General features: G+C 58.4%; 1 protein-coding gene across 1 annotated transcript; it reads right to left on the bottom strand.

Moving 5' to 3' along the window:
* Positions 1 to 621: 621 nt before the first annotated feature.
* On the bottom strand, positions 622 to 26,772 carry OLFM1 (olfactomedin 1). Its single transcript, XM_045562301.1, has 6 exons — positions 26,309 to 26,772; positions 24,101 to 24,250; positions 19,266 to 19,421; positions 16,975 to 17,194; positions 9,371 to 9,477; positions 622 to 2,291 (listed from the first exon to the last, which is right to left on the bottom strand). Exons 1-6 carry the CDS (start codon positions 26,456 to 26,458, stop codon positions 1,617 to 1,619), a joined length of 1,458 nt encoding a protein of 485 aa, XP_045418257.1. The 5' UTR covers positions 26,459 to 26,772; the 3' UTR covers positions 622 to 1,616.
* Between the last annotated feature and the right edge of the window lie 690 nt (positions 26,773 to 27,462).

The raw sequence follows: 27,462 nt of genomic DNA, 5'->3' as shown, positions 1-27,462 counted from the left end.
TGCTCTTTCTCTGGCTGGCAGGAACCCCAGGGCACTCCAGAAAGGCTCCGGACGTTGAGACGGGGCTGGTCCTGCTGAGACCTCAGGGCCTGCTTAGGGGCAGGGACCCCACAGGGCTTCCAAGGACCTTGCCTGCGGCCCGGGCTCCTCGGGGTTGCCAAGGCCTGCACGTGGCCCACCGTCTCCAAGGCCACGGGCCCTGGGTCCCAGAGGGGGCCGGCTGCACCCCCTGCTGAGCAAACTGGGGGTTCACCTCACCGACTCTTCAGCAAGGTCTCTGCCGGCACCCCCAGCATGTCAGGGCCATCTAAAGTGGGTGCTGCCCCGGACCCCTTCCGGCTGTGTCCGTGGGGCCGGGGTGTGGGTGGGATCCCAGTGCATCCTCAAGTGGGAGTGGCACCCCAGCATCACCTGGGGGAGGGGACCCAGGCTGATTCTCCAGGTTCTGACTTTTAGGGCGACGGTGGTCCGAGATCCAATGGCGAATGCGTCCTCTGCCGTTCTCCGAAAGGAAGGACCTTTCTTCCCTGTCTGAAAAGACCCCCAACTCTGGAATACATCCGCAAGGACCTGCAATTCTTGATCGTCTTTAAGCCCTCAGAAATGACAAGTGAGGCAAAAACATCTCCTAGTGTTTTTATTGTTCCTTAGATAACTGGATAGTACAAAGTTTTCCTCTGTTTTTTTTTTTTGTTTTTTACTTAAAAAATGTACTTTCCTCACAGTTACCCTCATGACATTCCTTTCCCCTTGGAAACCGAGGTTTCCCTAGACAAGCCCTTCTTATCTGCGGTTACATGATTTAGATAGTTTAACAAGAAGAGAATAATTCCTTTGATTATTATCAACATGAACTTGACTATGTCTCTATAAGGGTGAACACTGATTTTTTTTTTTTTTCTTTTGAGAAACAAAAACCATCCACTTAGTAATCCAAACTACGGCATTGCATGTACAACATTCACTGCATAAACCGAACACACACAGTTACCACCTCAAGGAACTAACGGACAGACACTGCACGATATATCTACGGGGTACGCGAGTTCGGACGACGTGGGCACAGCAACTTCGTTCCGCACACTCTGACCTTCGCGTCAGGGGGCACTAGACACGGGTCCTTGCACTACTTGGGGTCGCGGTACAGTTAATCTGAGAGACGACAACACGGTCAGGAAACAGCACTGCGATGGGGCGCGCTAAACTAGCCACTGCCAAGCACGGCCCGGCGCTCTCAAGGACACAGGACGATCACATCCCTCGGAGCTGACTCAACCGCCGGGAATGTCCATGCGGCCCTAACAGCGGGTGTTCTCGGGCGAGAGGGGCCAACAGTCACCGCCTTGCTTCTTTAGTATGTTGTTTGACCAGGGGGCGGGGGAGGGGGCCAGGCGCCTCGGGCTGCAGTTCCAGCTGCAAATACAGGGGTTTCTTCCCAAGCCTGTCGCCCACCGGCTGCAAGGGGAGAAACTTAAGAGGTAATGCCATCCCTCGGTGTCGGAATCCGCACTGCTGATGATGTTTCAGAATTAGTGTTATTAGTATCTTTTTGGCAGCTGTGTCACAGGGGTTTCCTTTAGGTGAGCACTGGGACTCTAGGCCTCGGGCAGAGGCAACTACAACTCGTCGGAGCGGATGACGTGGAAGAGGGTCACGTTGTAGAGGATCTGATGGCCGTTGTTCCAGGCGTACAGGGCGCGGTCCTTGGGGTTGTAGTCCAACATGGAGATGTGCGAGTATTTGTTCTGGAAGGGAATGTCAATGTACTCGTAGGTGGAGGCGTTGGTCTGGTAGGCGTAGTGCACCTTGGTGCCCCCCGAGTAGCCGTTGGTGACGTAGAGGGTCCCGCAGATGATGAAGGCCTCTCCGGCGCTGCGCTTGGGGTAGCTGGTGTTCCAGGTCTGCAGGATCTGCAGGGAGACGGGGTCCAGCTTGCTGATCACGATGTTGCCGGCGTTCTGGTTGGTGGCGTAGACGGCCCACAGCCCGTTCTCGTCCACCATGAGGTCGATGTCCGAGTGGCCGCCCCAGGCGTAGTGGTACATGTTGTTGTAGCCGGCGTAGTCCAGGCTGCGCGTCTTCAGGATGGTCTCCGTCCTCAGGTCGAACCTGATGATGATGTGACTCTGGAACTTGTTGAAGTAGATGGACCCGTTGTAGACCACCTGCCCTGTGCCCGACCACGGGTGGGGCAGGCGGTGGGAGGTGAAATTGTCCGTGTTCATAAAGTCCACCATGGACTTGTACTCGCGGACGAAGCGGTTGTTGTGGTATCCGTCCATGTACCACACCTGCGGAGAGAGCAGACGTGGTCAGCGTCTCCGAAGGAGCACGGGGTGGGCTCCTCCCAGGAGAGAATCTGCTCTCCGACTTGAAACCCACTGTCACCAGGAAAGGAGTTGACAGAACCAGGAAAGAACAATTAAGACTAAAGGGTACCAGGTCCTCCCTCCAAACCCACAGTGCACTTGTCAAAGGAGACAGGGCTACTTTGCCACCCGGGAAAGAGTCATTCGGTTTAAAGAAAGGATGCTGGGGGGAGGCGGATGTGGGAACAGACCACTCGGGCCACCGTAGCCACACTACATGTATGGGCTGCGGCCGCCCGGCGCAAGCCATGTAAGTGGGTGGCACAGGCAGCCACCACAGCCCCCCACAGCGAGCCCCCTGCTTGGGGTGCCACCGGGCCGTGACGCAGGAGCTGCATCTGTCCACTGCTGCGTCCCACGGCAGGTGCTCACACACGGGGAGGGGAGGAACCCCGTTGGCACGTGGACCCCGACACCCGCAAGGCAGCCCTGGAAAGGGCACGGCCACCTGGGCCCTGGACCGGGGCAGCCTATAGTGACGACTGGCTCTCAAGGTTGCAGGGAAGGGCCATCTCCCGTATGCCAACAGGGCACTGCGTGAGGCCGCCATGTCCTGCCAGGCCACCCCTGCGGCAGGATGGAGTCATCCCAACTGGTGGGTGGAACATCATTGGTCTGGCATTTGGGATGCTGCGTGTGTCATCACTCCCTGTCACACCTGATCCGGGGGAAGCGCCGCTCTGAAAAGAACCTGGGCCTGGAAGAAGGCTCTGGCTGTCTCAGTCAACCCGGTAACAGGGCCAGTGTGGGGTCACAGAAGAAGAGATTTCTGATGGTTGCCTAAATGCCCGCTGACTTGGGAACCGTCTAGACTTTGCACAAAATGCTCTAGGCATTTTCAACCAATATGGGAGCAAATTAGAACGCGCTGCGGCTAGCGGAGGGCAGTCTGGCAGGCTGATGGGCCCGTGCGTCTGTCTAACGGCGAGACAGCCGCTTTACCCAGCCAGGGCTCGGCCGCCGCCGAGAGATTAAGGGGCAGGAGCTTTCAGACTTGGCATTACACATGCGTTAGAACTGTAAAAAAAATCATGCCCTTGTTCCTGAGACATCCATTTAGGTACTTAGAGGCAGATGTGCCTTTTGTTTTTAATGAGATTTATTTTTTAACTGGGTCTCATTTGAGGCTGTTATTATCCTTGCCTCCCACGGACCAGCCCTCCATGATGTGAGTTACGGATTAGGACTGGGAACGGTACCGGGGAGCCAGGGTCACACGCCGAAACCTCCGAGATCGCACTGCCGGACAGCCGCCCTCCCGCCGCCTCCTCTCGGCCGTCTGCTCAGTCAGGGAGCTCTTGGCTGCTTTTGAGACTCGGCTCCAATGACATTCCTCGAGGAACCCCCTCCTGCCCCACCTGCCGAGGAACCGCCCCTCCTGCCTCAGTACGGAGAACACTTTCCAGTACGTTCGCACATCGGCCTCCCAGGAGTGAGCCCTGGACAGCGGGGACCCAGCCTGACCCGTCCCTATACCCCCAGGGTCCAGCGCCTCCTTCCTGGGGGCAGAACTGGGTGGCGATGGCATCAATGACTGAGGGTTTTTAAATGGCCTTTCCTTCCGGTACACGGACAAACTGGACACAGGACACAACACTTTCTAAACTGTCATCGAGGATGGGAGGGAAAATCGGCACGAGGTGCTCAGCAAGTAACAACCGGCTCTCGGACCTGGTGGCTGGGCCTGGTGCTGGGGCCTGGCGGCGGGGCCTGGCGCGGGGGCAGGCTGCCTGGCTGTTGGCCAGTTTCCCTGCTGTCAGTGCTCCCACCACGGCTGAGCTAGTTACCAGTGAGAAGCCACTCTACGCAAAGACAGGCACATGATCCAACGGGCCTCGAATAAGGAGCCCTGTGTTTCTCGAGGGCAGCCCCGCCTCTGAGTTCACGCCCTCTGACCTTCTGGCCTGAAGTGCCTTTTCTCCCTTTGTATCCAAGCCCCAAGGCTCAGATCAAATCCTCTCACTGCCTGCTAGTCTTGTCTCTGGGGAGGTGGCCCCAAAGACAGTGTGACTTTCGGGGAGATCTGGCCCTCCTGCTTCCTGGAAGGACCGACTGTTCTTTCCAGCAAGGCCCAAGGGCACCCAGCGAAAGGCCAAGAGCAGAGCCAGGTGTGCAGGTGCCTGGGGGCTCGCGTGCCTTTGCCCAGGGCATTCGCCATGCCAGACGCTGGCAGCATCTCTTATCTTCAATCCTCCTATGAGCCCATGCACCAGGGGAGCTGGTGTTGCCCCGTTTTCAGGCTAGAAATCTCAGGCCAGGGAGGGTTGGTGACTTTGCAGTTGACAGGGCCAGGAGGTGACTCCAAACCCTGTGCTTAAAACCATTGCTCTGGCCAGGGGTGATCTGCCCCAGGTCACGTTGGTCACGTCTGGGGCAGCTGGGGTTGTCATGACTTGGGAGGGCAGGGTGTGCTGCTGGCATCTGGTGGGCAGAGGCCAGGGATGCTGCCACACGCCCTACAGTGCACAGGACAGCCCCTGCAGCAGGACTGCTCCAGTCCCAAGTGTCAACGGGGTGATGCTGAAAAGCCCTGGCCTAGAAGCTCTGCTGTCCACTCCACAGGCTCACTGGGTACAGATATGATTAAGTTAAGGATCTCAAGGAAAGATCATCCTAGACAAGGGTGGGCCCTAAATCCAGTGACAAGTGCCCCTAAGAGAGACAGCAGAAGAGACAGACACAGGGAAAAGGCCACAGGAAGACGGAGGCAGAGACTGGAGTGACGTGGCCACAAGCCAAGGTGCACCTGGAGCCTCCAGAGGTCGTGCAGCCCCGCATGCACCTGGGCGCCGGGCTCTGGCCCCCAGGACTAAGGGAGACTAAATCCCTGCTGTTTCGAGCCCCCTGGTCTGCAGGGGTCTGTTTCTGCAGCCACAGGATGAATACAGCCCTTCAACTTCCACACCCACATGTCCCCCTCACTGTCCTTGGTCTGTGCCCCACACTGGACCCTGAGCCTGGAGGTGACGGCCTCCTCACCATCACTGTGACCGAGCGCCCGGCCTGCACTGCCCAGCGCGTGCCCGCAGATCTGGTGGATGGAGGATCCCCTGGGCTTTCCGGCCTCAGAGGCTCCCCCGCGGCCAGGGGCACCGCCACAGCCCGCCCGCTCCAGGGGACGAGACTTCTTCCAAACACAGCGCTGAACGCGGCTTCCCTGCAGGAAGAACCGGTCTGCCCTCACCTCGCCTGTGTCCCAGTGGCATATGGCCGAGTTTACTGAGAACACAGGATTTTCCAGGTTGTCCCGAATATTTTCATCTGCCTCTCCGTGAAGAGGCCATCTCAGTTCAGGCAGCACCGGGTGAGGGGCATCGTCTTGGCCTTGCATCTGGCACCGCCTCACGGAGCGCGTGACACGGCGCGGAGGTGCGAAGCGGCTGCTATTTAAAGGGTCTGAGTCTGCTCCTCCCGCGGCTGGGCGGGCGTCTGCGCGTGTCCTGGTAGAATTGCTAACACCAAGGAGCCGGGCCGCTGGCAGAGACGCTCTAGAGGGAGGCGCTGGATGAACGGGTGCAGAGAGGCAGGTGGGAGGCGCTGGCGGTCGTGGCAGAGGTGCCACTGGGGGGCAAAGGTCGAGGGGGAGCAGAGAGAGCAGCGGCCCCAAGAACAGCCCACTCTGCAGAGACACTGACAGGGGTGTCTGTTTACTGAGCTGGGCCGAGCCCCGGCCGCATCCACACAGTCTACTGCATTTTGGATAATTTCACCTTCAGGACAAGGGATCCTATAGGATCCTTATGAAACATCTGGATGGCTTTGACACGGTTTAGATGACAGGAAAGGACTTTGAAACACTACAATGAGCTCGCTGCTATTTGTAAAACGACTGTGTTTTAGTGATTACACCAGCCTCTGAAAGTGAACGTCCTGGGGTTGGCAAGAGGGCAAGGCTGGTCCCTTCTGGTGTCTGATGTGAGCTGGCCTGAGACGTCACGGCAGAAGCAGCCCGTAAGAAGGGGAGCAGGTGTGGGGCAGCAGAAGGGTGGTCCGCAGTCAGAGTGGGCTGCAAGCCTCTGAGTCAGGGAACAGGGTCCCAGAGCTCACACAGTCTCGAGGGGTAGGGACACAGCCTGGCAGGGGACATGTGCATCCGGTCTACAGCTTGGCCAGCCCCCACAAAGCCCTTCCGTTCCCCAACACTGATGGAATGGGCCAGGCCAGGCCTGGAAACTGCGGGAAAGAAAGGACGGAGGGGCTGTGGGGCCCGGGGCCATGGACAGCTTGTGGGCAGCTCCCCGCTGAGAGGCACGGTGGGGGCTCCAGTGCTCAGCACACTGCTGGGCACACAGTTGGTGCTTAATAAGTGAACTGAGGAAGGTCTGATGCAAAGGCAGCCCCAGTTAACCTAGTTCTAACAGCTCAGCGCAAAGAAAGCAAAAGCCTGAACGTGGGCTAGGCCGGTGCCCCCAGGGTCGCGTGAGCGCAGGGAACCTGCAGGTGCCCAGACGGGCTCCACACTCCGATCCCCCTGCAGCTCCCCCCTCCTCCGCCGCCCCGCCCCACCACGCCCACCGGGCACGCCCTCCACGGCAGCCTGCACTGGCGATGACAATGACTTTGTTTTTTTGGAGCGAGTTACTGGTCTCCTGCGTGCGTGTGATCAAAATTGAATGGGAGATTGGAATAGATCAAAACAAAACAATCCATTGCTGTGCAGATCAATGGCAGGACCCGGGGATGTGTGTTTAGCTCGCTGGGAGTCGGAATGGCCGCAGCCCACGTGCTCAGAGCAGGCACCCTGGGCCCCCTCTGCTCCCTCCCCGAGAGCCGCTAGCTCCGCACGCAGGCCTGCCTCCCCCACCTCGGCACGCTCCGCCCGCCGCCAGCGCCTCCTTTCCTGGAGGGCGATCTAGTCATCAAGCGGAAAATGCTGTCTAATTATCAAAGGCATCCATCAGCAGCCCGACAGCTTCGAGAACCCACACCCTCGCCGTACTGTGCACAGCAAACAGCCGGGCTTCCAGGAGCCCCGGACCCTCGGTATCTGGGGAGAAGATAATCTGACTCCCTACGACACGGGGACCCCATATCAAAGCAGAGGCCAAGAGGCGGAGCTGCAGCATTAGCTAGGGACAGAATGCTCCCCACGCGGCTGTCCTCTTGTCCTCTGCGGCAGAGAGGCGCTTGGTTCCTGCCCACAGATCTCGACTCCGCCTGCGTGGGTTTGTGGGTGGTTTTCCTGCCCTGTGCGGTGGGGTGGGCAAGATTTCGGGGGGCGGGGAGGGTGGTATCTGGAGACTGAGCTTGGAGTGTCAGCGCCCACCACAGCCGCGGCCCAGCCTTCCCTGCATAGACCTGTGCACAGGGTGAGAGAACTGTCCCTCATCACACATGGACACAGCAGCGAGGACGACGATCTCGATGCCAGAGGATCCCTGGAAGGATCAAACCAGGAAGGGCACGCAGTGTGGGTGCATGGTGGCCCTGCCGTGTCTGAGGGGAATGGAGTTAACACACACAATGAGATGCGTGGGACAGTGCCTGGCACGCAGGACCTGCTCTCGGTGTGAAGGCTGTCCCCATCCTGGTTTTGTTTCTGTGCCATGATTACTATAATCATCACCAACATCTGCAGCAAGAGCAAGATCCTAACCGAACTCCAGACTGAGGTGGGCTTTTCCAAGCGGGATGTGGAATCAAAGAACAGCAAGTGACAGCCAATTAAATTGTTAGAAAACTTCCCAGCGTTAGCGGACACGATTCAGAACACAGGACAGAAACAACCTTCTGCCCAGCAAATACCCGCCCCTAGTGGCACTCCAGGCCAGCGGTCCAGCCAGCCCTCCAGCCGGGGAGAGGGTCTGGGTGCTGCTGGCCCACAGGTGGGTGGGAGATGGGAGCTTCCCACGGAGGTCGGTGGACCCAGGCAAGTGCAACAGGCTCTAGAAAGCCCCAGAAGGAGGGAGTGTGCCGGAAGCATGGCGCCACGTCACACTTTGATAGGAGCGATCACGAGGAAATGCCGGGGGTGGGGAAGGGGGAGCCCAAAGGGTCAGAAACCCGGGGCGGGGGGAGAGAGCAGGATCCGTCGTTTCCATGAAAAACGCCCCAGATAAAGCTCAGAGGGTCTCACATCTCCAGGTCCCTTTCTTAATCGGCCCCAGGGGAGGGTTTTAAGTGCTTATCTTCTAGGAGTTCTGCAAAGCCCTGGAGGAGACGGGGGGTGGGGGGGGGACACGCCCCAGACCGCAGGGCGGCCCACGCCGTGGTCACGTTTGCAAATCGCCAAGGGACAGTGAAGTCCAGGCGGCATCTCCTTCCCCCAGCAGCCTTGGAGGCTGTCCCTGTGGAGGAAGCCACGGACCGGTGCTGTCCTAGGCATGGGGTTGGGGGTCCAGAGACGGAAGGGCCAGGCGCCACGCACTCTCAGGCAGCCCCCCTCACCCCATTCCCCAAAGGGGCTCAAATAATGAAACCCAGGCCCCGGATCAAGGCAAACGTGGTGCTTGTTTCTCTCCTTTTCTGAGGTTTTACCCCGGGGGGAAAAGCCTAGAAAAAAGAACATGGCCTCTTTCCTAAATCAAAAAGGAACACGAGTTCCTATCAGCCATGAAAGGAATGGCAAATGAAATACAAATGAGATGTCATTAAAACAAGAAAGGCCTAACGGGTTCTCTTCCTAAAGCAGAGGCAGGGACGGGGGAATCTGGCGGGAGAGAGACAGACCCGGGTCCTGCCCGGCCCGGCCGGCCCACCAGGGCAGAGCAGGCCAGGGGAGGGGTCCTGCAGGGGTCCGCGGGGCCCCATCATTCGCCACCGTCATCCTCACACCTGTGGGTTAGCACAGGGGCCTCAGCAAGGGGCCGGGCCCTCTGCAAAGTCCTCCCGGGAACAGACGCCCTGGGGCCAACAAGCTCTGCCCAGGACACAGCCCCGAGGGGTCTGCCCGCCAGGTGGGCGCAGCTGGTATGGGTGCAAGAACACGGGGTCACAGGCCAGGGCCCCAGGCCCTCCAGAGCACCCCACCCAAATGACCCCGTTATGAGATAGACACTCACCCGGTTATCACCTTCTGGGGCCAGAGGGTCTGTCATCCAGGACCCGAACCTTGAGCCGGAGGTCTTGACAGTCACAGGGTCACTTATACCAGTCAGCTTCCCACAAGCTGGAAGAGAGCACACACGCATCAGCGGGGAGGAGTGTGAGGGCCCCGGCCCCGGGGGCGCTTCCTCCTCTCGCCCTCTGGGTCTGTGAATCAGCTGCCCTGCCGTGTTTTCAGACATCACCCTGCGCCCAGCCCAGAGAAGCCAGCCCCTCCTCCAACAGAGTAGTGGAGACCAGGACAGCAGGCAAGAGCCACGCTTGGCCATCCAGGGCTGCACCCCTCCTGGAAGAGCCTGCCCGAGGGGTCTGGGGACCGGAGTAGCAGGGTGGCACCTTTGGGAGGGGGCTCAGGCTCAAGGCTTAGTTTTCTCCTCTATGCAATGGGCACGGCAGCAGCCCACCCCCGAAGGCATTAGAAGGCTGGCATGTTCCATCAGGCCGAGCAGAGTCAGGCTCAGTGTGAGGCTGCCCCAAGGCAGGATTCACCCCAAAGCCCAGGCCTTCAGCTTCATTTCAGGAAGCTCCTGTGTGTGGCCTCTGTCCCTTAGAACTGACCCTTCCTGCTCGGAGAGGCTGTGCGCTTTTCCCTGCACAGGTGAGACGGTCTCTTCCGCCTGGAGGAGGAGCCCCGGGCCGGGTGGGATCTTGGATGTGACCTCAGCAGCCCTCCCGTCTCACAGAGGGCAGCGAAGATGGTGAGGGACATGCTCAGGGCCACCTGTCATCCAGGCAGGGCTGAGGCTGGAGGCCCCCACAGCCCTGTATGCCGGGCACCCACCACAGCTGGAAGCGGGCCGTGTGCACAGCCGCGTAACTCTCTCCGAACACGTGAATCCAGCCAACCGACCTCTGACCTCCGCAGGGCAAAATGCTCCTGATTCTCAGAAACCCGAGGTGGCGAGTGCGCGGCTCCCCTGCGGGACGGCCGATCAGGGGCCTCCTCGCCTCCGCAGTCTGCGGGCACCCTAGGGTGGGGCCCGTTAGCCTAGGTACACAGCGGTCTGCAAAGGTCAGAGAAGATCCAGGTGCTCACGGAGATTGCCAGTGACTTAACCTGGGGACGGCGGCTGAGCCAGGATAATCCCACAAAGCACCAAGGCGCGGCCCGGCCTGCTCCCACCCTCTCCCCAGACCGGCAGCAGTGAGCGTGCCCACTGGCAGCATCACGCCAGACTGGAACGATGACACCCCTGGCCCCGGCCCAGAGCCCTGGCGCCTCCCTTCCCCGTCAGCAGGAGGACGCGTACCTGGGCAACGGAGGCTTTGAGCGATTGAAACCCCGCCGCAAGCAGGAAAAGACCAGGTTTGCACCCAAATTCCCATCAAGCCCTCCAAGGCCCCAGCTCCAGGGCGGCCTCCTTCGCCCAGATTGGAAAAAGAAATGCCACAAGCACTTTCTCTCCCGACCCCTTCTCCATGTTTATGTCTCCTGTCCCCACGTTCAGGAGGAATGTGAGAAATTATGTGCTTTGCCACATAAACATTGTCCCCTCACGGCTCGAGGCTTCCTGGCACCAGGGCCAGCGGAGACAGGCGGCTGGGTCACTGCTGGACTCTGAGCAAGTTTGCCAGGCCCCAACCACGCCCCACCTGTGGGAGCAGAGGCAGGGGACTCTGTGACAGAGAGGAGGTGGCCAAGCTGAGCCAGCGTCTACGGCGACTGGAAGTGAGACCGGAAGAAAAGGTGGTGGGTCTGGGAAACCTCATGAGATTCCTGTGCCTCTCGGGATGGGGAGGGTGTTCGCCAGGAGCTTCGACTGGGGGACAGGGAGCAGGGCCCAGGCCAACCCCACCCGCCCTCCAGCCGAGTCCTCCTTTGCCCCCAGCAGCTGTCCTCCTGCCCTCGCTGCCATCCAGGGGCCAGCGTCCACTGAGACAGCGCCTCGCCCCCGTGATTGCCCGTGGAAGGTCTCCCTGCCACGGTGGCTCTGCTAGTGGCCTGGAAGGAGGAGCCAGAGGAGCCATCGCCCCAAAGGGTGTCACGGTTTGGGAGCCGCAGGGCAAGGCCCGCTGGCTTCTCCCCACAGCACGTGCAGAGTCCGGCCACTGCACACTCCTCGGTCAACACAGGGCCCTTCCAGGATGCTGATTCAGACTCAAGCTCTGTCCCAAACCCGAAGCAGATCACCGTCTGCTCCTGGGGCTGCCGAGGGGTGCCCAGGCCTCCATGCACCAGGTGAGCCGCTGCCTGCACTCGCCCCGTTTCCCAACACTCGGCCCGGGGATGTGTCCAGGGACAAATGGAGGAATGGCTCATCCCTCAGCAAATCCTCCCAAGTCTGCGGTTCCACCACCTTTCCCAGAGGAGGGGACAGCGAGGACGTGGCTGCCTGTCCTGGGGAGGCTCTGTGCTCCTCGCCCGGGCTGTGAGCAGGGACAGTGATAACAGTGCCCCTCACAGGGCCGTGGGGAGCGAGCGTCTGACCCCTGGAGTGCTTCCGGAACAGCGCTCCTCGGAGGTCAGGGCCCAGCGTCACCGTGGTCCAGGCTGGGCATGCGCAGGCGTGAGGGCCTCATCCCCGGGGAAGGCCAGGCCAGGGGCCGTCTGTTTCCGTCCACTTCGTCCTGCCCACCCTGGACCTGGACCTTCCGGCCGCCCGGGGAGACAGGCAGCAGTCCCAGGTGTGACCTCCACAGGGAAGCACTCCAGCGGGGCTGGGGGCGTCCTGCTCCCTCACCCACGTGCACCTCAGCTCCGGGGCTCAGCGTCACCCTCACCACTGGCTCTCTCCGGTGCCAAAGTCCCCCCTTGAAGCAAGCCTAAAAATCTGGGCTCGGAGAGGGCAGGGCAGGGCGCGGCTGGCTGCAGGTACAGGTCCCAGGGCCCTCGGGGCGGAGGCTGCCCGCCCTCCTGAGGCAGGCAGTTATTTTTGGTTCTCCGTCCAGACCGATTCTGCCAAGACCTCAGGAGCTGACAGGATCTAAAAAAGCCCACGGCAGAGCTCGGCGGCATCTTGGCACATGCAGCTCAGGAACGTGTCCCTCTCCAGTCACGAGTGCTCAGGATGCATGCACAAGGAGGGACGGGAGGGGCGGGGGAGACGGCTGGCTGGGCTTCCCGAGCCCTTGGAGGTGCAGGAAGCACCCGCGCAGGCTCCATCTCAGAGGAAGCTGAGAGGGAGGGACAGCACACCCAGCCGGGAGGGCCTGGCTGCCCTGAGGGCCCTGGACAGGTCTCAGGAGGCAGGGCCAAAGCTGGGAGCTCGGCCATCCGATGCCCCTGTGCTTGGAGCAATCTGCCTCTTGTCACTCCTAGGAGGAGGCTGCATGTGAACAGCAGCCTGGTGACCTCACGGAACCGGCCCAGGGGAGGTGCCCACCAAGGGACTCAGGCCAAGAGACAGAGGGGTCTCTGGGCAAACTCGGAGACCAAGTGAAGAGGGCTGACTGCCCCTGGCCTGCCACCCAGCCACTGGGCTCATCTTCCGTGGGCCCGGCTTTCATCCCCTGAAACCTGGAAGCTTTAAGCTAGAAGGAGTTTGAAAAGCGGGAGCTGGGACAAATGAACATCCAAGACGCAGACGAAATAAGTGGGAAACCAAGCAGCCCCCCCACTGGCCTGACACTCAGACCCTGAGCCGGGTAGAGGCAGCGCAGGCGCATTCCCCTCCTTATGTGGGCGGGGGCGGGGCAGGGCCTCCAACCCTCTCCCCACACACAGTCCCGACAACTCTGGGGACGGGGATCCCACCGGGGAAGGCCTGGCCCTGCCTGGACCCCACCGAAGTCAGTGCTTCTGAACATTTCAGCCTGGAGCCCGTTTCCTCCCCCGCCACCCTGGTGGCTCCCCCCAACCGAGGCATCCCTGGCAAGGACTGACCTCTCTCAGCCTGACCGCGTGCGCCAGCCGTGCGCTGCTCTGCCAGCGCCCTGGCCGGTGGCTCACTGTCTAGCTCCACCCAGGGCCCTGGGCAGGACAGCGCCAGTCTCGCTGCCTGACATCGCAAGGGCCAGGGAACAAGGAGACTTCAGACTCGTCTCCCAGGAGACAAAGTGTAGGACAGTGCCAGAGGAAGCACCATGCCCTGACGTCCCCAAACTGGGACAGGAGCTGTCATGGGACCTTCACCAACGTGGACGCTGGGGCAGGCCCAGCTCCCGGCAGCTGGCGGGGGAGGCTGCAGGTGGAGCCAGCAGGCTTTGTAAGACGTGTTCTCAGTGGGGCAAAAAGACCCCCATTGACTCTGCAGCCCCCGCTCTACCTGCACTTACGAGTGTCTGGGGGCTTCCTTCCCACCTTTTTAAAGAAAAGAAACTAAGGAAGCCTTTAGCATCGGAGCTCCAGCATGGTGTGACTAGAAGTCCTAAAACTCAGCTCGCTCCTCGCTTACAGAGAGGACTGCTGAGGCCTGAAGTTGCAGGTGCACCGGGGGCAAGGAGCACTCTGCACTGGGTCTTACGCTGCTGGCTGCACCCAGCTTAGCTGCTGGGGAGACAGCCTCATGCCCCAGCTCAGGGGACAACGGGGACCGGGTCTCTGGGCAGCACTGCCTCTCCCCTTGCCTGGCAACAAGCCCTACTCCAGGGAACCCCGAGCAGCTGCCTCTCTCCCAGAGAATGCCTGACAGACGCTGGCCCAACCTCCAGCTCTAGAGATGAGAGTTTCAGATGTGGATTTCTGGCTGGGCCATTAGGGAAAACAGTCCCAGGGAGACAGGGACCTTGGAAAAGGACGTGGAAAGCTGAGGGAACCCAGGTCCCTGTTCTGCTTGTTTCCTTGCTTGTTTCTATGTATGTTCTGGGCTCAGGAATTGTTAGCACACAGTGGCTTGAAGAGAGGGTAGCAGCACAGAGAGGAGGAATTCAGATGAGTTTTGGAGAGCTGCAGGGAGCCCCGTCTCCCCCAGGAAGAGAGCTGAGACCCTGTTCCCCAGGCCAAGGAGCCCATAGTCAGACTTCACACCAGCAGGTGTGGCAGGCACGCCAAGGAGCCACTGAGTCAAGGGGCGAGGAAGGAAACTGCCAGCTACTGGGATACTACGTCTCATCCTGGGGGGTAGAAGTCCTGTCCCCCCAGGATGGCCAGCAGAGCGTGCTGGCTCCACAGGACACAGCAACCTCCCAGCAAGGACCAGGTTGCTAGGACGGTCTTGAGAGGGGCATCTATTTGCAGGGCTAAAATGAAGCTACTTTAAGCAGCTACAGGATATCGATTTGGTCCTTAAGTTACGGAGCTTGAGCGAATGCCTCAGAAGAGGGCGGAGAGAGAGCACCAGCTGCTAAAGCTACACGTGTGTCTGTCAACCACCTATGGATCAATCAACCATGTATCTGGCTACCTATCCATTAATCAGCTATGATCCACGCCCACCCTCCACCTCTCTATGCACCCACCTCCCTGCCTGCCACCACCTCCTCTGTGCCAGGCACAGTGCACAGCCTGGGGCATGAATGACTTCCGTGAATTGTCATTCTGTGAACTGCCCCGGAGCCCGGGGATGTCCCGCACCCTTTACACCCTCCTCACTTTACAGACGAGGAGGCCACTGACACTAGAGAAGATGGACGCCCTGGGACAGTCGCACGGCTACCGAGTGGCACTTGCTACTTTGCAAAGCTGCCGCCCAGACCGGGGCGCCCAGTGTGCTGTGCATCAGAGCCCGGCCCCGGCTGCAGACGCTCTGCCTACACTGCGAGGCCCCTCCGAGGGCAGGATTAAGTGCAGAGGTGAGACCTGGCAGCTGCACTCCAAGGGTGGGGGAACAGGGCCTCTGGGGGCCCATTTACCCCCCTCTCTCGTTACTCCCAGATCAATGGTGTTTAGCCCAAGGGTGGCCACGTGAAAGGCTCGAGACCCGAAGCCCTAAGGGAAACTTGCCAGCTACTGAACACAGGCCGCACACAGATGGGGGGGAGCTCGCCTGGGAGGGGCGCGCCCTCCAGCATTGGCAACTTTCTACTCCGCGTTTTTGTTTTGCTCCTCTGATTCTTTGGTTGGCAAATGGGGAGGCTTTGTCTCAGGTTCTCTCTGGCAGACCCAGTCTGTACACCAGAGAGGAAGACACTGCTTGTGGGGAAATAAAAAACAGCAAACATAGCCCCACCCCTGGATTCTTCAGAGGCTGAGGGACCCCCCCATGCAGCTGGGAGAGAGGGGCAATGGTGGATTCAGGGTCACTGTGGGCAGAAACTTGAAGGCTGTGCCCAACGGAAACACTCACATAGCCCATAACCACCAATGCAGTCCTGCAGCCGTTAACACTTCAAACGTTCACACCAACTCCTAGGAAGGCCAAATGGCGAGAGATGGTGGAGACCATGCGGCCCAGACGCCTCCCGGCCCCGGCCACCCCGGGGCTCGGGCACCACGGAGCACAAAGCTGAGAGCGCGCAGTGGCAAGCCCTGCGGGCACAGCAGTGCGCCCAGCAAAACGCACTCACTCGCAGACTCCCAGCATATCCCTGTCTCCACCCAGCACCGGGACGTCGGACTTTGTGCCTTTTCTGAGGATGCTGGGACAGCACTTACGAACCATCTAGAAGCAGGAACCTGCTAAGGCAGAGGGTTGGGCCAACTCTAATTTCCTTCCCCTTGGATCTCTCTCTTTCACCTACCAACACTGGAGATATTTTAAGGTTTTTCTTCCTTTTGGGTGTTTTAAGTTTATAGCAAGGCATTCAGAGTGTGTGTGTGTGTGTGTGTGTGTGTGTGTGTGTGTGTGTGTGTAGAAAGGGGAATAAAAAGGGAACCAAGTGAGAACGTCAGGAAAAGCCCAAGGAAAATTTCTTCGTAAGGTAAATTACCCTAAAAGGTACCCTAGTATACAACATGGAAATTAACCACCTTTGTGCTAATAAAAGTCGGTGAGGACGGATGGTTAATATGCATTAAGAAAACCTAAGAATGGGATTTGAAATGCGCTCTTTAAAAGGGGGCGCGGACACGAACGTGTTGAGATTTGTTGAAGTAATTAGCTGGAAAGTGGATAAGGGGAGGGTAATCCATCAGGCATGGGAATCCAAACAGGTCACCCCGCACCAGGGGTCCTTCTTGGGAAACATAAACCTGCATGAAGAGCTAATTTGCTCTTGGGCTTCCTCCCTCCCAGGCTGTTAGGAAGGGCTCCCTCAGTTGCCGTGAATGGCAAATCTTCTGCTGTGATGTGACTGCTATTTTATTTCTTATTCAAACTATGCAGGATTCAGTATTTCAAGGAGCTTCATCAGCCCTCATTCTCAACCTGGAGGAATCTGAGATGTACATTTCCAGGCCTATTAAACTTGTGTCTTAAATGCTCGCACACGCACACACACACACATACCCATCCACCAGATGGTATGCAACATCTATCACCCTGTTTTTGTCCAGATGTGCGACTCGGTGGGGTCTGTGAACCAGCCTCTGTGCCGCACCTGGCTGTGAACAGTGCCCTAGGATGGCTGCTGCCTACACGCCTCCTTCAGCTTCTGTCCAGGTGGCCCTACCCAGGAGCCCTAAGCCAGCCATCACCTCGCTGAAGCCAGGCAGGCGCTGTCCACTCCAGCACCACTCCCTAAGCCTGTGTGTGTACCGCAGGTGGGCAGTGCAGCGCCACGTCCCGCAGGGTTCTGGGCCTACCTAGTTTTTGCATGCATGCACGGAGCCTTTCTTCAAGATTGGACACTCTGCTCTGAAGTTCATCGTAGTCATAGGCGCCAATTTCCTCTTGCAGCTCGTTAAGCACTGACGTCAGATTCTGGACCTCCTCTTTAAACTGCAATACCAATTTGGCATCGGCCTTGTACTCTTCCAACACAGGTATCAAAGGCCTAAGTTCATCCATTTTCGCTTTTATCGCCTGCAAGGTTAAAATAAGCTGGTTCAGTGCGATGCATGCAAGAACTCTAACACCCTGCCTTGGCCTGGCTTCTCCCTAGGTGAGGGAAAACGTACATCCTCCTGCTTTATTTATAGAGTTATTTATTCTGGTCCAAATGAGTTAGAAGAGCATATTAAACAGTCCTCAGAACACCAACATATTTGGGAAAGGTCTTTATTGTCAGTTTAGAATGCAACATCTTAAGGTTACATGCTTTGAGTCACATACACGAAGTTTTTTTTTCTTTCTTTTTCAAAAAATGCATTGACAAGTGTTCAAACTATTCATGAAATGCATCTACAGTCGCATGCAAAGGAGGATCCTGGTTGTGTTCAAGGTTCCTTAGTGATATGGTGCTAAGTATTGGAAAATAATAGTAAAAATGCATGGTGCAAAAAGCTCTCTGGCTCTCTTTCAGGGTTACATGGGAGTGGACTGCCTCTTCAGTCACTGCAGCATTGAAAAAACGCTTTTAAGTTAGCCCTGCAAGCAAGAAAATGAAATACTGTTGAAGAACTAGCTCACTAGCCTGCCTTCAATAGACAGAGGTTAGCAAACAAATATTTGCATGGTTGCTCACAAAACATCACACTTTAATGCTGGAGTTGGTCAAAGCAAACTGCTCTAACAGTTCTTTAGGTTCCCTCACAATGATGTCTGTTGGAATTTTGCAATGAAATTAAAGCATGGTCAAAGGCAAGGGCTTGCTTCTCTTCCCCAAGAGCCATAGTGCCCCAAATTTTGGAACTAGGAGAGATGGCTGTGTGGACAACACCCGCAAAGAATGAGCTGCCTCGTGCTTGCTGGAGACACCCCATCCTTAGAGGAGTCTGTCACCACAGGGAAGGGAATGCTGGCCCGTCAAGGAGAGACACAAGCCCTTTCTGGTCAGACAGGTCAAAATCTCTCTCCAGGATAATTCCTGCTGATGGGTCAGAAGCAAGGACAAGATGTCTACCTGCTTCTGACAAGAGCAGTCGGCTCAGTTCGCCTCCGTAGGATCAGGCCTGCTATTATTTTATTTATAATGCAGATTTACAGCTTCATTAGCTTGCCATTTCGTCTATTTAATGTATTGTTTTTAAAAGAGAATTAGTTCTTGCTTCATGCAGGGAGCACATCAAAGAAAAACATTAGCATAAAAAGGGACAGGCAGACAGCATATCGGCCACTTCTGTCAAGCGAGGCTGTGTAACTTGACCTAGTCATTTACATCGGGGCTAGATTTCTAATTAAAATGCATGTATACCTTAAGTAAGGTGACATATAATTGCTCAATCTAATAGTTTTGAAATCGAGTCAGCTGTAGGTGTATATGTACATATTTGTACACATGTACATATAATTTTAGGTCAAACAAACTCAGGGTTCAGTGCCCAGAATTACCGGGAGGAGCAGAACACTTGCCATGGGCTGCAAAAGCTGTTGGTGTCTCTCTCTTTTCTCCCTGCAAGTCTACAGCGAGCCTTGTCATAGCTAGACTAGGTCAGGTGTGAAAAATTGCCCTCAGAGATCCCTGCTCAGAAATGGCTCTAATCAATTAAGCTAATCCTTGGCTAATGTGATTTACCTGCAGCAGCTGTGGAATGACAAGGGCCAACAGTGACGTCCCTTCCCAGCTAATATTCGGCTTGGCTAGAGAGGCGCAGGTCTGGGTCCCCTGGCTTCCAAGCATGATTGGCGGGGGTTTGGGGAGCCAGTGTGTGCTGAGACTGCTGCCCAGGCCTGCCTCTTTCAGGGTGTCTTTTGGCAAACTGGGGCCAGGGTGGGTTGCCACTCTACTTCCAGGCAGCCATCCTCTGCAAGGCACAGAGCAACCCTCACTTGTGCTCCTCCTGGCCCCAAATCACTATTTCTACAGGGAAAGGGAAAGCAGGAAGGGAAAACAAGCCCAGCTGAGGAGGAGGAGGAGGAGGAGGAGGAAGAGGAGGAGGAGGAGGAGGAAGGCAAGGAGAAGGAGGAGGAGGAGGAGGAAGAGGAGGAGGAGGAAGAGGAGGAGGAAGAGGAGGAGGAGGAGGAGGAAGGCGAGGAGGAGGAGGAGGGTACATACCTTGAACTGCCTGGCCAGGTGTTGCTTATGGCTCTCCTCCACCTGCTTGAACTTGGACTCCAGGCCTTTCATTTGGTTCTCCATCTTCTCCACGTACTGTAAGTCTCTCTGAGTCCGCCTGTCCAAGACCTCTATGGATTGAGACATGTTTTGCACCTGTCAAAAGGGCAACAGGTTCAAGGAAAGAGCTGCGGAAGGTGCCAGACGATCTTACTTGCCTGCCCACACCTGACGCTGACCTTTCCCACACAGCCGACCCGCTGGGAACCAGAAGTGGCCATGCATTATTTACTAGTTAATCGCCAGCGTCCGGTAACTCCCCAAACAGAGCAAATTGGTTCGGCAAACATTCCTTGTGCCATCTTCCAGAACATGCTCTTAGAGTCAGGCATGTGGGTTGAGGAACCCCACCGGGTGCACCTCCAGGCACAGGACGTTGGGTGACAGATATTTTCCTCTTTTTTGCGGGGGGGCATTGTTTCTAGTCTCTTAATGTTGCAGGAGAAAGTCAGTTCAGCAAGCATAAACACCAACACAGAGGAGCAGCAGCCTTAGGCTGCCCCACCCCCAGCTGTAACCTCTCCTTCCCCCTAAATCTCATTGAGTGCCTTGCTGAGAAGTCTGATTGCTTAAGTGCAGGAGGGAGGAACGAGGGAGCCGCTCTCCCTGACTCTGCACCAAGCTTTCTTCCCCCCATCTCGTGAGCCATCCATCACGGCCCGCAGTATCATAGGTAGATGACTGCTCTGCAAACACGCACGTTGCCAGCGTGGAGTCAGGAATCAATCACCCAGCAAATGAAGAATCGCTGTTTTACATCTTTACAGGCAGATCTGAATTGAGTCTGGCCTCAAGATGGAACTTTAATATTCAACAGGATTCCAGAGAGCTTAAAAGAAAAACAGTTTTAGTGCAGCCACCTGCCAGTGCGTTTTATTTTCATGAAACTGGCTTGCGCTTGTGCAGATGCACGCGGGGACCAGGCGGGCAGAGAGCAGGGGAGGGTTGGTTGGCGGAGAGCAGGGGAGGGTTGGTTGCCGCAGTGGTGTTGGGTCATTTTCTCAGAATCTAATCCAATTACTCGGGAGGGAGATACCTCCGTGACAGAAAATCTTCATTTCTGATTTTTTGCTGAATTTGAAAATACTCTCCCTTCTAGGAACAAAATCGTTTGGGTCTGAGGCTCAGCTGTGCCTGGGCTGTGGTAAGAGGAGACGATAGTGTGATTTCCACCTCTTACTGTGCACCCTCCAGCCCCGCAGATAAGTGAAATAAAAAAAGAGAGAGCCACCCAAAGCCTTCTCAGTGAGAGCAAGACCAGTATTGTTAATGTCGGCACTTAATGCATGGGGTTTTGTCTTATTTCAAAGTAACATACACAAATTTATTTTAAAATTTCAAGTTTGCAACACACAATGTGGGGTGACGTTGACGCTCTCTGATCCCTTTCTTTACACATTTTACTGCCTTTTGTCTCCCTCCACCCCTCACCTGTCTTATTCTGTCACTTCGAATAATTGCAGCACTTTTTTCAAGACAATTTGCAAAGTTTGGTACTATTCATCCTCCAAAGCCCAGACTAAACGCCACCTCCTTCAGGGAGGCTTCCCTGACGGGCTGGGCTGTGAGTGGCTACCTGCTATTTGGAAACATCACCCCGTGGGCACAGCACCTGCCCAGGAATGAGCCACACACCTGTCTCAGCTACTATATTTTGTTGGACAGGAAACCCCTGGAGGGAGGGGCCTGGGCGTCTGGACATCTGTATCGGCTGCACAAAGCCCAGTATAGCCAGTGCACGTGAGTGGAGCAGAGGGCTGACACGTGACCAGGAGAAGGGGCTGGGCCCGGGCTGGCTTTGGTCAGGAGACCACACACAGTATGTTGGGCCTTTTATTCCCCAGAGAAGGAATGCTTTTAACAAGATTTGGAGATTAGACTTTAAATGTAAAAAACAAATTTTAAAGATGCCAAGCTATTCAGCCTCCTTAAAACAAAACACTTACTCTGCTACAGCTCTCCTAACCCTGACTGCACGCTCTGCTTTCTGGCCAGTTGTGGGGCACAGGAAACGGGGCCTCTGCCTGAGAGTCAGCCGGGGGTTGCCACCACCCGCCGGTCCTCCGCCCTCCGCAGCCACAGCCCACAGCCCCTCCTCTGGGCACTCGCAATCTCCTACCTGCAGGATGTGTCCCTGAGAAGCCAAATGGCAAGCTCAAGGTCACAGAGCTACCGAATGACAGTTCACCCATGTCCTCCCCGCTGAGGCAGCTGGGATAGCAGCCTCAGCCACAGCAGCAGGCACACCTGGCCTCCAGGGGACACCTGCTCACTACTCTCTGCAGAGCGCTTCAAGGTGCAGGCGCCATGCTGAGCCTGCCATGCTGTTTATCTCCCTGATTTCAGCAAAAACCCGTGAGGTGGACATTATTTTGTGTCCCATTTTACACACACGGAGACTGAGGCTGGGAGAAGTTAAGCCACGTGCTCCCTGTTACACGGCCAGGTCAGCCAGGTCAAGGCTGGACGGACTCCAAAGCCTATGCTCTCGAGCTCAGAGCCAAGTGCCGCTTCAGAGAGAACAGAGCCCGGGCCCCCGCCTGGCCCCGTCCCTGCAGGCTCTGGCTGTGCGTCAGAACCATGGTGGCGCTTGCAAGGCAGGTCGACGCCCAGGCCCTACATGACGACTCTAGGCCAACGAAAATTGGAGCGTCTGGGGTGGGTCCTAGGACTCAGCACCTCTGCAGTCTCACCAGGTGGGCTTTGGGGCAAAGCCAGGCTGGAGAAACCCTGAACTCGGTGGAATGAGCCATTGTGACCAACCCCATCAGCAGGGCACGTGCTTTGCCACTGCCGGAGCATCTCTCTGCTTTTGCCCCCACGGGTGATGACCTCCTCCCCACCACACACACACACACACACAGGTGACAGAAGAAAAGAGAAGGGAAAGAAAGGCGGGGGCAGCCCTACCCCTCTTCAATATTCAGCATGCATTAGGGAGTGCAGCCCTCTTTCCCAGCAAACGGCTCGGGCCCTCTGAAAATAGAGCGCCCGCTATGGTATCAAATGAGGCTTTAAATTTTTAAGCAGTAATGCTGTGGCACGCACAGGCAGGAAGGAAAGTTCTGAGGCCTGCATTCCCAGGGGCACAGAGCTTTCTGGAATCCATTTCCCAACTACCATCCCTCCCACCGAGTGCCGCCTCTCCAGGCTCAGTCCTATTCTTCTCTGTCCCGACCTTCCCCACTCCGGCCGCCACGCGCCGCTTCCCTCCTCTGTGGTTCTGAATAATTCAAGGCTCAATTAGGTTTTGGTCTAGTTTGGTGTTAATAAATGTTTATGGAATCTGTTAAGTGCATTTTACTTTAATTCTTTTAAAGTGATTTACTCAGGTGGCTAAAGATGGCAGAAAAAGTCACACCCTGTTCCTTCAAGGTGAGGGTGCTCTACGGACCAGGCCACGATGCTTCCTTGCTGCCCCAGGACACAAGGGTGCCCGTTCGGGCACTGGGGCACAGAAACAGGCAGTAACTTGGAGTCCTCAGAGCCTGGCTCAGCTCCAGAACCTCTAGCCCACCTCGCCCTTGACAGCTGAGGAAACAGAGTCCAGGAAAGGGGACCTGCTTTGCCCAGAGTTGCATAAGGCTTTGTGGTTGCCGTGGGTTCCGACTGAAGAATGCTGACCCCAGCTGGCGCGACGCTGTCCCCCCACCCAGCTGCTCCCACCTGCCCGGCGTAGCAACAGCCCTGTCTGTCCTCACAACATGGGGCCTGTCCCCGAGTCACAGAAGCCCCCCACCCCACGCAGACCTCATCTCATACTCTTAAGCTAGCAAACTCATTTCAGAAAGTCCAAGGCCAAACTGCGGGAAAAGACCGGCTGTACTGGGGGCGGGTGTGGTGTGACTCCACTCGCTCAGGGTGGGAAGGGTCCCTGCCCATGGGGGCTACATATAAACGCCCCTTTCCCTGGGGAACGGGATGGGTGGAACAGAGGGGCCCACTCCTTTCTCCTTCCTCCCTTAGTAACTCCCAGGGGACCCCCAGCACTTAGGTTTACTGGGATGGAATGTGCCAGAAGGCTGGTGGGCTGCACTGGTCAGGAGGAGGCACCCTGACCCAAGTGAGGAGTGGAGGAGGCCAGACCAGGTGGCGAGCTCACCACGTGGGCTGGAGTGCCAGCTACCCTGCTAACTGGCTGTTTGGCTTGGGACAAGTCAGTCCACCTCTTGGAACACTAATTTCCCTTTCTTGGAATGGAGTGAAAACCCCCATCAACTTCACATGCGTCTTGTAAAGATTAAGTGAAATCACGGATTCAAACTGTACATGCAAACTGCACACTGCTGTTCCCGGGGGGTTATGAAGACGGCAGTGTGCCTGCTTCACACCAGGAAGGTATCCGTGGTGGTGAACGCCTGTCCAGCCACCAGCCAGGTCCAACCACATAAAATCCAAATGGCCACGCATTCCCGGGTCCAAAGGAGCCCTCCCAGGTAGCTGCTCAGCAACACTCTGACCCTCTGGGCTACAGGTTAAGCGCATCACCCAGACGGATGGCGGTATGGGACAGGAGCCCTGCACGCCACCTCCTATGCCCACATGACTCCTCTGTGGAGCCTGCAGTGACCAGGAGGGGGTCTATCTATCTCCCCCTGGGCCACCCTTGGGAGTCTCATCCACCCACCCACCCATCCTCCATTCATTCATTCATTCACAAATATTTCAACTGGGGCATGCCAAGAAAGAGCTGGGATGGCCCCCGCAGGCCAGCCAAGCCTGGGTGCTGGCACGGGCACACACACGTGCACGGGCACACACCCACGCAGACTCACCTTCTCCAGTAGCTGCCTCAGCTGTTTTGTGCGTGCATCCCGTGAACACATGGTCTGCTGGGGCGCGACCACTGTGCAGATACACCGGCCTTCGCTGTCCTGGGCAGAACTGTACACCTGCCAGCTCTCCTCAGGGTTGGTGGGCAACACCTGGAGCGGCACAGGTGTGGGGAGGCGGAGGGAGGGAGAGAAAGAGAGACTATCAGGTGGTGCAACCGAGATAACGGCCAGGGGGATTGTCTACATCCAACCCCAGGGAGAAGGCACAAGGAAATGGTCCAAAGACATGCTCTGACGCAGAGGAAAGAAAGGGGTCCCTGACTACAAAGAGACAGAGGTCTCCTGTTAGGGTGCCCAGGGCCAGAAGGAAGTCAAAGAGGTGTGACTCTTTAAATTTCTTTAAATTCAAGTGCAACCCAAGGGGTGTTGGGAGTTTTGGCATCTGACCAAACTCGTTTGTGGGGGAGTGGGAGGGGCAGCCAGGGGCCACAGCTGGATGGAAGCAAGCGGTTGGTTGCAGGCACCGATTCAGAAATAAGGGCTCTTCCCCTTAAGGCAAAGAGGGGTGGCTGGCGCAGCTGAGCCTCACTCTGCGGTCCCTCCCCTGACACTTAGAGATGAAGCACCCGCTGTAACAGCCCCAGACCCAGCGGCCTATGAGCTGGGAGCTGCAATGACCACAAGCCACACAACCTTCCTGCTGGCTGCCTGGCACAGACTGTCCCGAGAAAACACTGGGCTTCCAAGTCCATGCGGGCTCCCACCCACGAGCCATTTGGTGGATGTCACCCAATTGCTAGTGACACGTTCTGCAGGGGTCACCCTCAACCTCAGTTCCTGAGGTTTGCCCCAAAACCACTAAGAAACCAGAGCTGTGCGTGGCTGGTCCCACCTTTCCACCCAGCTCAGGTAGTCCTGCCTGCCAGGTACACAGGGCGGACGCCAAGCCCTCAATCCTCTCTGAGCACACACCCCACACCCTGCCGCTGCCCCCCGCAGCCTGCCTGCTGTTTCCAAGCACATTCCTCTCCAGTGGCAGCAGGTCACCTCCCTGCTATTTTTAGCATGGAGACAGGGAGGAGAAGTTGGGCGGAGAGAATCTATAGCATTGGTATATTTAATTTCATTCATTTCCAACCCCAGATGTTCAGGACCTAGGGGCAGGGAACAAAGTCATTATGAAGGAAGTACGGTGCAGTTCCTGAAACAGCAGGTGAGGTGGCCCTAGCAAGGGTCTTAGGAGGGGGTCACAGCACGGAGACCTCCTTAAGAGCACGAGCCTTTGGCAGCAGAAAGAGAGAGGGACAGGAGATGGCGTCCTTCACCTCTCCTTTCAGCTCCGGGGAAGTGGTCTGGGGCGGGGGAACCTCCCCGTGGCCCCCCTTTCCCAGTGCGGGACCCTCAGGGCACGGCCCTCGGGGTGGGTGGCTTCAGCTCAGCCTCCTCTTCAGCCATCTAAATTAGCTCTGCCAGGAGCGGCCCTGGCCACCGCTCCCCTCCCCCTCGGCTTGGGAAGGGGAAGAAGCGATTGATTTCAGTTTCCGAGGCCCGGAGAAAGGGGTGCGCAGAAGGCAAAGGCGGGGGGCAAGCAGGGCATGGCTCCCAGGGCGGCCCCAGCCCCGTGCACCCTCCTCCAAGGGGACCCCGACAAACCCGGCCTATGGCAATGGGGAGGGAAGGGAGGGCGCCCTGGGACTTCGGAAGGCCGGAGAGGGCACGGCTCCGGACCCCACCCGACCGGGGCCCCACTCCGGCGAGTCCGGCTTGGTTTTAAAGTAGGGCGGGCTCAGAGTCCTGGCTGGACCGAGCCCAGGCTGGGGTCCGGCGGCGGCTCCACCCCTTACTTGCTGAGTGACCTTGGACAAGTCCCCAAGTCCCCATGCTCAGTTTCCTAACCTTTACGAGGAGGGGCTTATCAGTAAATGCGGGCTCCAAGCCCCTGAGCCCCGGCCGGCTTTCCCAGCCCCGCAGCGGCGACGGGACTGGGCAAAGGCAGCGTCGCCCCAGGGGCGCCGTGGCTGGGAAACGGCCTGGGCTGGGGGCGTGGGGAGCAGGGCCCGAGGGCCGGCTCGCGCCCCCTGCCCTTGCCCTGCGCCCGGCTCCCCGCCGCCTGCCAGGGCTCCTGGGTCCCGCGCGGCGGCCGCCCGGCCCTGGGCTCGCGCGGGGGAGGGAGGAGGGGGCCGCGCGGAGGGCGGCGGGCGCACTTACGCCGGTGCTGCGGTCGAGCGTCCCGCCGCTGGCCGCCGAGAGCTTGGTGGTGTTGAGGCCCACCAGAGAGGGCAGCGTCTGGGACATCCAGTTGGTGATCATGGCCATGGTGCTCAGCACAACCCCGATCTTGAGCAGCGGCACCGACATCGCGCCTCGAGTCGCCTCCAGCGCCCGCGCCGAGCTGGCACCGGCTCCCGCGCCCGGGCAGCCTTCAGGCGGCGGGCACCGCGGCGGGCAGGGGCGCCCGGCTGTGTTCCCGCGCCCCCTCCGCCCGCCGCCGCCCGCCCGCCGCCGCCGCCGCCGCCCCGCGCGCCCCGGCCATCGCCGCGCCGCCCCCGGGCGCCAAGGAGGGTGGGCGCCGCCCGGCCGTGTCCCCAACGCCCCGCGCCGCCGCCCCGCGCCCCGCGCCCGCCGCGTCCCTCCGCGTCCGCCGCCGCCGCCGGGAAGGGCCGCCCGGCTCTGAGCGCTGCGCGGGCTGCGCGCGGGGGCCGCGGCCGGGAGGCGGAGACACGGCCGGGCGGCGGCCGACGCAATCAGCCCAAGAAATGGGTGGATTTTTCCTCGCTCCGGCTCCCCGCCGCCCCCTGGCTGCTGGCAGCGAGGTCTGCAAACCCGGTCCGCCGAGGAGTTGGGATGGGGTGACCCGGGGAGAGACAAACCACCGTCCCGGATCATAAAACACCCAGCTGGGCGCGCTGCCCGCCGCCCTCCATCCCGGGCTCCCCCGCCCTCACGATCGCACCCGTCTCAGATCCTCCCGGGGACCCGCTGTGGGCGAGGGCTACCCGCGGAGCCTGCCCTCTAACCTTCCGCGCGGGGCTCCCGGCCAGCCCGGGCCGCCCGCTGAAGCTCAGCCAGGAGGGGGGCTCTGGGCGGCTCCGAAAGTAGGTAGCCCCGGGCCCCGCGGGGGTCTCCAGCGCCAGCTGGGTGGGGGGCTTCGGCGCAAAGGGGAAGGCGCTCCTGCGAACCGGGCAGGCAGCCGCGGTGCCCCCAGGCCTGGGGCAGAAGGGCGCCAACCGGGCATTCCCCGCACCCACCTGGATGCGCTGCTGCAGGGGAGTGTGGCGGGACCTGGGGTCTCGGGTTGAGGGGCGTGGGCCGGGGGTGTCCCACGGGCTCCCTGGGGCCCTCGCAGGCTGGAGCCCAAGTCG

This window comes from Lemur catta, chromosome 10 (assembly GCF_020740605.2).
Source record: "Lemur catta isolate mLemCat1 chromosome 10, mLemCat1.pri, whole genome shotgun sequence".
NCBI classification, from domain to species: Eukaryota; Metazoa; Chordata; class Mammalia; order Primates; family Lemuridae; genus Lemur; species Lemur catta.
Note: the sequence above shows the minus strand (reverse complement) of the source record. Positions and strands in the feature narration are given on the sequence as shown.